The following is a 13,277-nucleotide window of genomic DNA, read 5'->3' on the forward strand; positions in this document are numbered from 1 at the left end:
AAGGGGGGCAGTTTACATCACCCTCTAACCTCCATTCTTTCCACTGCAGTGCTCTTTCCCTGGGTATGTTCATGTTATTCTGGGGGAAGGTCTGTTATTTGGGGGAAGGGAGGCAGCTGCCTACTTCACAGGTCAAGCAGAGTTAAAAACAAAACCACAGCAAATTCAACACCCCGTGTCCTTCAGGGACTTTCCATGACACCTTCCTTCCCCCCTCTCCCCCAAGCCAGGGAGTACCTCCCCAGAGGGCCTCCCCACCCCAGGTGCAGTGGCTTTTGGCTTTTATGCAAACGACTGTCTCACCGGGAATGCTCTGCAGCTAGAACTTGTGTCCTGGGCAGTATGTGCGTCTCCACCATCCCTCAGCGTTCCACGCCTTCCCAGAGCTCTAACCTCCGCTCTTCCTCAGACTCTGGATGCTAGGGGATGGAACGTGAGGGAAGGGAGCTAGGTCCTTGTCCCCCTCCCTGCCCTTGGGTGGCAGTTGCCTGCAGGTGGAGGTTTGGGCGCCACAGCCTGTGTGAATGACCTGGTTGTGTCGAGTGATGGGGGAGGGCGAGGAGGAGGGTGCAGGTGTGGGGCGGCTTCCACCGCCAGGCCCACCACCCTCTAAAGCATCGAGTTAGTTCCCAAGAATTAGGAAAGGAAACTATCCTCAGGTGGGAAGGAAGTCCATTCAGCCCCAACCCCAGCACTAGTTAGATGTGGAGCTCTCTACTGCTCATTGGCAGAGGGGATCTGAGTCTCCCTGTCTCCCTATTTTCTCCCTGAGCTGCTTCTGCTTTGGGAGGGGAGTGGGGATGGAGAAAGCCACATACCATTCTCTCCAAGGCTGAAAATCAGCTACCAAGAGGCCATTTTTTAATGTATTGAATGTTAAAATACAAAGGCAGGCTGCAATGTGGGTCCTCTCTCCCTGTCCTTGGTGTTGAGGCTGGAAAACCTGCTGGAGATCTTCAAAACACTCTGGTAGTGCTGAAGGGAAGACATGGTGCTGAATGTAGAGCCAGCGAAAGCTGTCCCCCAAGCTTGCTAATCCTAAACTTCAGAAACATCCTCCTCCTTCCACAGGAGAGGGGAAAGGGAAGGTGTTTTGGATGAAGCTGAGCAGAAGGCCCGACCTGCTCTCAGACTCTTTTCTGACATTTTCTGAGAGAGAACAGACGATATCAAGACAGAGAGAAAGCTGCACGATCCCTATGCCATGCTCCTAGTTTGCCCCCCAGCACCTTAGGTTTGGGCCTCCAAGTAGCTATAGACGATATTTAACTGTGGCTGAGTTCAGCAACTGCAACTTGAGTTTCCTAAGGTGGATGTTTCTGGGACTCCAGAGATGAAAAAGTCAGGACTTGCCTATCTTTTTAAGAAGAATCCCTGCTGGGAGGGAGGGTGGAGTGGTGTCTTGGAACTGGGAGACACTGTGCTCAATGTGTTGATCCCATCAAGTCCAGGCCCCTACCTCCTCGGGTCCCCTTAGTGAACTAAGGACCAGTGGAACCAGAACCCCACTGTGGGGACACAGGGGCCAGCAGTAGGATACCATGGCAGGCTCAGTAAGCTGTCACATGGGATGCTTTATTTTGGTGATAATTCCATTTATCTTGGTACTTGGACTTTAAGAAACAGCCAGAGGGGCGCCAGGCCGGTGGCACAAGCAGTTAAGTGCGCGCGCTCCGCTGCGGCGGCCCGGAGTTCGCCAGTTCGGATCCCGGGCGCGCACCGACGCACCGCTTGTCAGGCCATGCTGTGGCGGTGTCCCATATAAAGTGGAGGAAGATGGGCATGGATGTTAGCCCAGGGCCAGTCTTCCTCAGCAAAAAGAGGAGGATTGGCAGATGTTAGCTCAGGGCCGATCTTCCTCACACACACACAAAAATAAAATAAAATACAATAAAAATAAAAACTCTTTAAAAAAAAAAAAAAGAAACAGCCAGAGGGGCTAAATTAAGAAAATATTCCTAGAGGCAGTATGAAATCCTTCCATTTTCTGACAGCAGCAACTACAAATGATAGACATGCACAACTGACTAATTTTAAACACACCAGTATTTTTTTATTTTTCAGTGTAAAAATCAAACATGATAAAGAAACCTTGAAAACTATCAGCAGGGTTGCTTTTGATGCGAGGGTGCACTCATTATGGTTCCGGCAAGGTTAGCATTGCTACATTTCAGAAGCCGACTCTTTAAATAGTCTTTACAGATGAGTAGGGCACCTTACAGTGCTCCAAATGGTTGGACTCCAGGTAAAACTCAGAGGAATCAGGAGGGAAGGTCATTGCTGGGCAGGGAGGGCATTTCTGGGAAACCCAGATGAGAGTGCTGTGAGCGCAGGCTGTGTGAAAACCGCTCAGCAAGGTCTCCCTCCCTCACTCCTGGTGGGAAGGCCACCCTGAGCCCCAAACCACATTGCCCCCTCCCCCCAGCCTCATCATTCTGCAGACAAGGGTCATCCACAGACCACACGTATGGTGGCTTTGGCAACCAGAAATTAAAAATAAGCTATGGTTTTTCCAGTAGCCAAAATGATCCCTCACCAAAGCTCACAGACTGAGAACTCGAGCATGCAAAACCACAGTCTGGGTGAAGGGATGTCTGCTTTTCAAATGACCTGCTAATTCTTTGCAACCCACAGTAATTTGGTTTCTGTGAACCCACAGAAGCAGGCCCACCAAAAAGGGCCTTGTCTGCTAACCTGGAAAAGTCCTTGTATGAATGAGTCACTGGCAATGGGATCAGTCATTTTTAAGGCTGCCCCATTTTCCTAACATGTTAAAGTGTTAGTTCTCAATCTTTTTAGGAGAGGAATAAGCAAAGCTGCAATTACATTCAGAATATGAAGTAGGCCCCACAGATGCATGGCATGGGCTTGGGAGAAGGTGGGTGGCATCATGGGACTGCTCTTCAGGCTTTCTAGAGGGAGGTCAATGGAGAGATGGACAGCGAGGACCATTTGAGGAAACTCTATGGCTTGGGAAATTAATGGTCGAGGGCTCATAAGGCAGTGAGGGAGCAAAGCTATTCTACTTCCCTGGCTGCAATGCCACGAAGTATCTGCAGCATGTGGTTAACTCACAATGGTTCTAAGGTTCAGCATATTCTTTACTCTTACGCATTAAAACAACATGAAGGAAACTGTGTGTTAGAGATCAGTTGCCTCCATTGGCAACTGAATGACTATTATGGTCTTGAATATTTTCCATGTCTTTAAATCTAGATACAGTACACATAGTGGAAAATTTGCAACCATCCAACATAATTTCCCCCCTCCCCTAAAAAAACACAACATTACTCAATAGACAAAATTACATAAAACCTCACAACATCCTTGGGAGGTAGACATTGTTATGACCTTACATTGTTTAATGAAAACATTAACATTCCAGTTTCAAATAACAACTTAAATCAATGTATAAGACAGTCCACTATTGTAATATTCAGAGGAAACTTAACGTCTAACATCTTCAAAGTGCAAAGACCTTTTTATCATATTGATGGCATGGTGGTGTACAGACTATATACAGCTTGGGTACGTAGAGGTACAGTCTTGTGTTAAGAGCTCACATAAGTTTAAAGCCTACACCTCTCTTCTAGGCTTTTCCAAGTCCACAGTCCTTAGAGGCAGCAGTCCCCAACTCTGGGTTCATTGATCATTCTCCAAACCGTTCAGTCCTTTGGCCTTAGAGAACAGAGTCCTTTTGCTAGGATGGCTCAGGTTTAGCCTTTGGTTTCAGGTCAAAATTATCCTCTTTCCAGGCACTTAAATCCCAAATCATTCTGCTTTTCTGAACTCTGCTTATAGAGATTCTCTGAACTATACTTTCTGTCTGAGCACATAAACAGCTCCCAATTCCTTAAAAGATAAGAGATATCACTGTATATCTCTTCTTCTGCACAGCCTGATGCTATTTTCTAGGACAAAATTTTCATCACTCCACTTTCTTTTCTCTTCTTGACCTCACGAGTCCCAATTCCAAGTCTTTGTGAAGGAGCTTGGACATCTCTGAGGACTCAAATCTTGTGTCCCAGAGTTTCCAAATCTCCCATAGAGACCTACTCTCAGCGGGGTATACTTTAAAGTCAGGACTTTAAATATTTAACATTTAACATATCTATTACGGTCTTATTGCCTGCCCTGGGATATATATCAGAAGGACTGCTTTTTCCCTTAAAATATTCTAAACCTCCCATTTAGCAGAGGAGTGGGGGAAAGCAAAGGAGAAGAATAAGAGTAGTGACACAGAAGCTGCTTGGAAAAACTTTATGTTGATGTGAGATTTGTTAATAACACAGTGTTACAACTGAGTAAAATTTTGTTTTTAAAAAATTTCTCTTTCCAAAAGAAATCTGAGGTCATTTTATATCTGGGCCACTGTGAGTATGGGCCTAGCAAAATGTTAAGAGCTGCATTTAAAAGGTGATAAATTCTGTCACTGACAAAGTCAGAAGCTGAGTCAGGAACAGCTCAGAATGGGAAACAAAGCATAAGATCAGCCAGCTTATCTGTGTCAAGGCAAATACGTTTTTGGGAGAATGACTTACGGAATCTAAACACTGGTGGATTTATTAATATCTTCTTTTTCCTGGTGGTGGTGGTGGAGGGTCATGGGGGAGACACTTCTGTTTAGTTCTGGGCCATAGGAAATACCTATACAACACTCCAAATAGTGATAAGGACCATCTGGAGACCCAGTCTCTTCTCTACCCTCACCCCGATTCTGTCACCTTGGCTGTGAGCGAACTTTTCATGGGTTTGGTTGTTCCTCAGATTGTGGCCTCCTGGGTGTGTGGTGGGAGGCCTGCCTAATAAGAGGGTTGGTGGGAAAAGAAGAAGAGAAGTCCTATAAGGCTCAAGTTCATAGGGACTCTGGCTGAGAAAGTAAATGTGCTGTCTGAAGCTGCTACAGGAATTCACTTTCCAACAAGGTCAGATGTGAATCCTGATCCCGCCCTTCTCTCTAGGCATCTTGCTAACATTCTCCTTCACCCACTCAGCAAGTGGGAGGGAGGAGGGCGTTAATTAGTATAAAGAGTACCTACAGAAGTAAGTGTTTACCTGTGAGGTGGTAACCACCACATACCACCTGGTTCAACTTTAAGATTTAAGAATGTGGAGTTTCCACATAAAAATTTTCTCTGGACTTGATGTGCCTCATCCTAGACTCAGAATGCTACAATGGAAGCGCAGCCTTTGTGAGTGGTCACCCCACTCAGAAAACTGACCTCAGAGGAATGGAAATCATTCAGAAAATCCATTAGTCACAGGGAAAATGAGGGTCATATCTACAAAGAGTCCCCATTGGTGGGATGGGCCTTAGTTTCACTATCTTAAGGTGCACAAGCTGGTCTCTTCAGCACAGACTTTCCCACTAATCGGGTGGAAATGCTCGTTTTCCCTAGCTTTCTTTCCTACTAATCCTTGCTTCCAAATTCTCTTTCTTTTGTCCCCTGAAGAGTCAACAGGATGTGTGATATTTTAAGAATATAATAAGCAAATCCTCTTTCACAATGGGTATAAGCAACCTGGCATGGCTTGGAGTCTAGGATTATGGAAATACACTGAAACACTGAAGACTACACACTGAAACACATGTAGTCTTTTAGCTGAAATCTCAAACAGGTTGGGACTGTTGCCATGGAATTTCACAAAATCTTTTTTCCTGAGACAGACGCCATGCTACAAAGAAGGATAAGCCATTTGTGCGGTCTGAGGTGGAACATTTTAATTACAGGCAGGACATGAACAAGTTGAGTTTGAGCCTAATGCATAAGCCCTTTGGAAATATCAAGGCAGATACATAAAACACTAATCTACCAGGAATCTGGGATTCTTGGCTCCGGTAGAAACGTTCACAAAGCTGACTCTTAATTTGTAAATAGGCTCCATGAACTTATCCCTGGAAGCAGAATTTATTTTCCATAACACAAGATCTTAAAAAGGAAAAAAAAAAAACAAAAAGCCTCTGGCAAGCAGCTGCAGGTGCCAGTTTGTGTGTACACTTTGGGGCAAGATCAAAATACCTTCCTGTTTTTTGTTCCTCCCCACCATCCTCTTCACATTCACAACTCAGAGGTTAAAGGAAAAACTTAACAACAACTACCATTTTCACACCAAAGACATGTGAAACAGATATTCATATACATACTCTTCTGCTTAATACCCATACATTAAGAGGTTTAAAAATTAACTGTGGTTACTGCATGATCACATAAATGTAAAGCTGGAAGGGACCTTACAGAATGTCTAAATCCAACTCTTCTTTTATGGTTAAGGAAACTTAGTTTTAAGAATTAAGTGATTTGCCCAAAGTCATACAGCTAATTAGTGGCAAATATGGAATCAGCAAACCGATTTTGTGACTCCTATTCCAGTGCTAATTTTATAGTTATCACAGCGTTTTTCCTTGATAGCATGTCTCCTATAACTCATGATAAAGATGACCAATACATCTGCAGAACCAAGATCAGGCTTTCAGGAATCTTCGTGGGATATAGCAGCTCCATTTAAAATGGGGGGGAAAACCCCAACCTGCCTGATCAAGGAGAACCTGCCAGCAGAGGTGCTCCCCTCCTCACCCCATTGTGAAGCTCAGCTCTGATCTAAACAGCACTCATGGCGTCTGTCCCTGGTTCCTCTCTTGTGGGGAGGGGGACACTAAGTCATACTTTTTGGACTCTTTGGTATTTCTTTGTCAAAAAAATCTTTGGCAAGCTTGCTTTGGGTCTGTACACCAATACTCCATGAAAGAGACCAAGAACTTCGGGTAGCTGTTTTTTTTTTTTTTCCCCTGGTGGTGCTGCTGAACCATTTCCCGCCTCAGAGCCCAGCTCTGCCAATCTTGATCATAGGAAATGGATGCTGTCACCCACAGTGGCCAACTTCCTGGAGTTTCAATGACAGTCTATATTTTAAACCATAGGTTCTTTGGTATAGAATTTCTCCTATAGGTGACTGGTTTAACCCAAAGCAGCTTTTAATTGGAGATGGAGGGTAAAGGGCAGAAGCAGAAGTATCATCAGATGACTTGGTTTTTTTTTGCTTGTGTGATAAGAAATGCAACTGATGCTCGGAGACTGGGGTCTTCAGTTTGGTAACAGATACTTATTATACGGCTGTTCTTTTCCTTATTATTAGACTATAATTTGAGATGGGGAGATTCTACCCTAACTCTTCAGCCTTGTGTTAAGTGCAGAAGGGCAAGACTTCCCAGCAAGGTCAGCTGGTCAGCTCTTCTTCTCCGTGGTTCTGGGCATATGACCAAAAGGCTTTTCCACATATAGCTGATGAATCTCAGAAAGAATGTCTCATGCAGCACAACTGGGGGATTCTTTCGACTGGCAACAAACTCCAAGGAAGGCCTGCTCTATTGCTGCAAAAAATAATGACCAAATACTTCACTGGCTTTTAAATATCATAAAATTCAAGTCCTTGATGGGAAAACAAAAGTTTCACAAAAGTAGTAACATGATATATCTGCAAACAATTTCTGAATGAAGACAGCGTTTCTCTGTTGCCCATGTGAATATGACCCTTTGGATGCTAAAAATGGTATGGAAAGGAGTTTGGAACTGAGTTTGTTTTCAGAGTGATTTATCAGTTTTTAAGAATGATGTTCAATGCTCAGGCACAAATCATCTCTGGGACCAGATGTTCACTTCAATGTGGCTCTATGTTCTCCTCTGGCTATGTGAGACGAGAACTCATACCGATCATGGCTTCGATATCCACACATGTTACACTCAAAAGGGTCACGAAAGCCATGGCAACCCATGTGAATAGTGAACATCACATAATCCAGGAAGAGGACTCTACAGTGGTCACACCGATACACATCCATCACCTCCCCTTCTTTATTGATCACTTTGATGGAGTCTCTTGGGCAGATGGGTGGGGGCTTGAGGAGTTCATAAGAGCGGGGGACCTCCTTCAGAAGTGGCATCCCATTGCGGGCCCGAGGAGGGACCATGTGATTCGGCTGGTAAGTGTGATTCTGGCGTTCTTCATGGTTGCTATCAGTGTCCGTTGAGTCATGGCCACTATTGTTGGGGGAGAGGCCTCTTTCAGAAGGCAGGCTCTTCTCTGACAGGTGGATGCTCTTCTTTTCCAGGTCCTGGGGGGCACCATTCGGCATCTCGGCACGGGTGAGGGCTATGGGATACATGCTGCTGATAACTGGCACCATCTCTGAGGTGGGAGCAGGCGGTGTCTGGACTAAGGGGCGCAGGGCTTCGGCACCGAGATAGCTGATGGCGTTATTGATGGCTTGATCCATCATTCGGGTCTGCATTATTTCACTCTCCTTCTCATACATATAGCTGGGATTATAGCTGACATCAAAGCAGTGGCGCTTCTCACCTAGAACAAGTGAAAGAAAGAGTTACAAAAGGAACAACACAAAGGCAGAGAGTTTGTAAAATTATTTTCCAGAGTCCTTGAAAAGTGAGGAAGGACATGTTGCCTGCTCAAGAACACCAGCCCAGGCAGAGTGGTTCCATACGGTGCTGAAGTCTCAGGGGATAGTGGTTGACAGCACATGTTTGTACAGTCAAAATAAATTAAGCCAGCAGGCAAAAGGGAGAGTCAGAGATGTCATTAAGTTGAGGCTACAATGTGAGTTGTTTCCACTGCCATGTCAGAGGGGAACTTTGGAGAAAAGGAAGTAAGAGAACACTAGGATGGGATTTAGAGGGGGCAAGGGAGCTACTACTACGCAGGAGCATGGGGGCCTCTGCACTCCTACTATTCGTGAACTCTTATGACACAGTCAATTCCCAAACTCTTAGTTTGCTTGTTATTTTCCGCTTGTAATACTAGGGAGCCAGGGGGACAGAAGTGCTGCAAAAAGTGGGGATGCTCAGCGACTGGCCTCAGCAGCTTTTTAAATAGCTACAGAGGTCGGAAAAATAGCCCCCCAAACTCCAACTTACTACTCCCCAAACACATCAGTCACCAGATTGACTGAGATTTAAGTAAACAGGCTTCACATGTAGGTTTTAGAAAAGCTTTCTCGATGAAAGATCATGATCTTTGTCCCTTTCATAAAGCGTGTTATTCTTCTTTTGCTTGAAAAAAATATATCATTGATACATACGTGATCATTAGGACCTATCTCACACTTAACTGAAAAATTTATTTGTGGTCACCCTTTCCTACATCTCATGTCAAACTGCTGAGAAATTTTGAAAACAGAGTTTAGCCACCTTCAGGGCGTGTGGGTGTTGTGTGTTAGAAAACAGAGGCTCTCTGGCCACACGGAAGGCAGGAGCGGGGTCTGCGCTGATGGCAGATGTGCTCAGTGGTGAGCGGCTGGCAGAGGGAAGAGAAAGCAGGGAGGATGTGTCAGGTGCTGGAAGTGAGGCTAAGGTTATTGCTGATGCTTTTTCATTCTGTGGACTGGATTCTGGAGACATTTGCTGAACCATATCCGCTCTGCCATAACATTTCCGAGGCATGTTGTGGTTCCAAAACTTGTCACTGCCATACAGGAAAGGGTTCAGTAATGGAAAAACACAGGAAAACGAAAGGATTGGAAGAACCAGTTCCCGCTTATGAGGTGTCTCCAACCTAGTGGGAGAGAAATAAGACTTATATATATGGAATTGCAGAAAAAAAAATGATAAAAGTTGTGAAAGGGGTGCCTTGCTATATGGAGGCCTTTGACTTTATTCTAAATGCCAAGTTCGAGGCATTTAAGCAGGGGAGTAACGTGTCTTCTGTAACTAGAATTATAAGGCAAGGGCAAAGTGGTTTGGTACAAATTGTATATTTAAGTGTTAAGGGAATGCAAAAAAACTCAGGAGTACTTGAGGAAGGGAAAGCATTCCAGGTAAACCTAAATTTTGAGAAGGGTCTTGATGAACTGGTAGGATTTAGATTTTTGGAGAGGTAGAAGAGACATCCTAACTGAGGGAGGAGCATTAATGAAGGCAGAGTAGTGAGACTATACAGGACGTGAGCAGGGAAGCCTAAGAGAGTCTGGCTATAGCTATATCAAGAAGTCTGAAATAAAGTATTTCTCAAATTTCACTTCTTCCTTCACATTCTGCAATATTCACACACCAGGGTAGTGTGGTGGTTGAGAGCTTGATTTGATGCTGGCTCATCAACTTACTAGTTGTGTGATTTGGGGCAAGTTATTTAATCTGTCTATAGTTCCATGTCTTCATGTGAAATGGAGATAATCATCGTATCTACCTCATAGGGTCACTGGTAAGTGCTTAGAGCAGTGCCTGGCCCATAGAAAGCACTTGGTAAATAGTAGTGTTTTTTGTTTTGTTTGAATCAGCTCACATTTTCTTTGCTAAAAATAAATTTTTTAAGGTAACTTTATAATCACTAACATAAACAGAAAACCAGAATCACTTGCCACAAACTGAAAGTAACTATGAAAAATAAAGACAATGAAACAGAGCAGTTTATTAAATTTTGATCAGATACTACCGTGAGTGCTTGGAGACAAAGATCCCCTCTCTGTTAAAAACAGAGATTATCAAGTGTGAGATTAGTTAAAGACAACTAGCATCAGATTAAGTCTAAATCTTTCTCGTTGGTATAATCAGGGAGACAGAAAGAGAACTACAAAGAAAATAATTTTCTTGCCATGTGGATCAAGGTTTGTAAATGCCCTCTGGGCCTCCTGGCACTCTGCATTTCACATTTTGGAAGATAGTGAAAAAAGATCACACACGGTGGGACCAAATGATGCGCATTCTGAATGACCAACCATAGGGTTTGGATTTGAACAAACAGCAAATTGCTACATGCCCTTGGGCAAAGGAGGCTTGTGATCAAAATGTTATTTTCAGGATATTAATGTAACAGCAATGTGTAAGATGGACCAGAACAGTGAGAAATTGGAGCCAGAAAGACCAGCTAAAAGATCTAATCTAATCAGATGGATTTGTCCTGCATCCCCACTACCTTATGGCCAACCTGACAGATTCTAGATAAAACCTGAGAGAAAAAATAGGCCAAGAAAAACACCCTGCCTTGGCAACTCAATAAAAAGCAACAGAAAAGTAGACCTTGGCCAAAGTAATCAATGGTTCTTATTTTCAACTTCCAGATTGGTTATATCTTTGATCAAGACCGTCTGGAAGAATGAGGCTGAGAACATGAAAGCCAGCTAAGGTCACAATACTCATTCCCCTGAAAGTGACACAGAAATGATCAACTTTGGTTTCTTGGCCTTTTCAAGGTTTTCGATGATTTTCCAGTGTGGCCAGCTCTACTCAACTCCCCAAATACCAGGCATCCCTGAGACTCTTTTTATCTTTTCACCTAGTAGATAGGCTCCAGAAAGTTTCCGGGGTAGGGCAGGCACATCACAAACTCTGCTTTTATCCTTTCTCCAAAGTGTTTTCTTTACTTAACTAGGCCTGCAATTTCACAATCTATACCACCTGCAGCATATGTCAGAAAACAGCTGAGTACTAAAGTTGTAAGAGGCAAAACACTAAGAGGAAAATAAACCCCTGGATGAGTGGAAATATGTGACTGAGTTCTGTGGTTAACGCAGACCATTGTTCATTGTTAAGAGGATGGGAGAGCCTCAGATCTTCACGTGCACACAACCTGCAATCATCAGATCCCCTCATCTCCGAGTTACGGTAACTTGAGTAGTGCAGATGATTATCAGTCACCTGTAGACACGATGACTCAATGTGTATGAAACTCAGAAGGGGTAAGCTACAGTAATTAAAAAGCCAACAGCTCACGTTTCTTTAGTAACACACTCATAAAAAAGGTTAGTCAAACCACAAGAGTGTAACTGCTCCCAAACCTGCACAGAGCCTCTAGTCCAGCTTCTAGTCAAAATTGTACCACACCTTTGAATGATTAATGATAGCAGCTTCAGGCTGAATTAGAGGTTTTCTTCCAATGAAAATACAAGTGGCAACAGCAAGTCCTAAGTTTAGAAACCAAGGCTGTCTGGTTGGGCCATTCCCTACCTGTGATTCTTTTTAAAGGTGCCAATCCCTAATATCCAGGCTTTGGTAACTCTAAACTGAGCCACCACCTGACCTGAATTGCTGCCACGTGGTGAGGGCATATGGTTGTTGGCTTCTAGGTGCCAACTTGGAATTACAAAATCACAGTCTAGGGCTAAAATGGTTTAACTGAGCATGTGGATTCAGACCTCTGCCTTTGGGATCAAAGGATAAGATCCACCACCCTAATTTGTTTACTTCTGGTCTTGATACTTCACAGTACCTAGCCCTGTACCTTATACATAATACTAATAAGAAGAGCTACTATTTATTGAGCCCCTACTACAAACCCAGTGCTGTCCTGGGTACTTTGCATATTGTCTCATTTTACCTAAGAGGAATTATCATTTCTTAGTCAGATGAAGAATCTAAAGTAGAAACAGGTTGATTAACCTTCCGAAGTCACCCAGTTGGTAAATAGATAACTAGGATGAAATCCAAGGGCCCATATATCTCAGTATATGTTTGAGTGTTAACTGCTGTTTCCCGGCTGCTACTTGCCCATGGCTGCACAATCCCACCACTGCCAGTGACTGCAGATTCTCTGCTGGGATGGTTCCCATTAGCAGTGGAAAAGCAACTGTGCTTTGTTACATATGGACTAGCACATGCATTCAAGAAATGTCCATAATGCACAGAGTTGTTGTGATGTCTATAAAGTGCTTAACAGAGTGCTTGGCATACGTAAGCACTCAATAAGTGGTAGAGCTATTATTATTATTATTATTATATGCCTCACACCATGTTAGGTGCTTTGAGGAATACAAACATAATTGCAATCCAATAGGAGATACAGCATTTACACAATTTCATTACAAATCAGCATCCTAAATGCTATGTGGTGGAACAAAGTATAGAGTAGCCAAGAGAGTGGAGACAGGAAAATACAGACCATTTCTCAAATGTGCCACATGTAACATGGGCAAATATTAATCTATGCTTTTCTTAAAGTCTCCCTATAAACTGAGGTGGTGGTAGTGAAGGTGGGGGAGACAGTCATATACATCACAAAAAGCAGAGTGTTAAACTTGCCTGAGTGCAGAGGGAGGACAGAGCCGAGAAAACTCAGCAGAGTATGGGAATGTAGACCATGTACTTTTTTTTTTTTTGCAGGGGAAGATTCACCCTAAGCTAACGTCTGTTGCCAATCTTCCTTTTTTTCTCTTCCTTCCTGCTGCCCCCACTCTGCCCCCCACCCCCAAGCCCCAGAGCCCCAGTACATAGTTGTGTATAGTCGTAAGTTCTTCTGGTTCTTCTATGTGAGCCGCTGCCCCAGCATGGCTACTG

At 43.8% G+C, this 13,277-nt stretch overlaps 1 protein-coding gene across 1 annotated transcript in view; it reads right to left on the reverse strand.

The window, feature by feature from the left end:
- Positions 1-3,512: 3,512 nt before the first annotated feature.
- The window catches only part of IKZF3 (IKAROS family zinc finger 3), an 82,309-nt gene continuing 72,544 nt past the window's right edge, over positions 3,513-13,277 (reverse strand). The window contains 1 exon segment of the mRNA XM_058560887.1: positions 3,513-8,355. Coding sequence (XP_058416870.1) covers positions 7,652-8,355 — 704 coding nt within the window. The 3' untranslated portion in view covers positions 3,513-7,651.

This window comes from Diceros bicornis, chromosome 18, assembly GCF_020826845.1.
Source record: "Diceros bicornis minor isolate mBicDic1 chromosome 18, mDicBic1.mat.cur, whole genome shotgun sequence".
Lineage (NCBI taxonomy): Eukaryota > Metazoa > Chordata > Mammalia > Perissodactyla > Rhinocerotidae > Diceros > Diceros bicornis.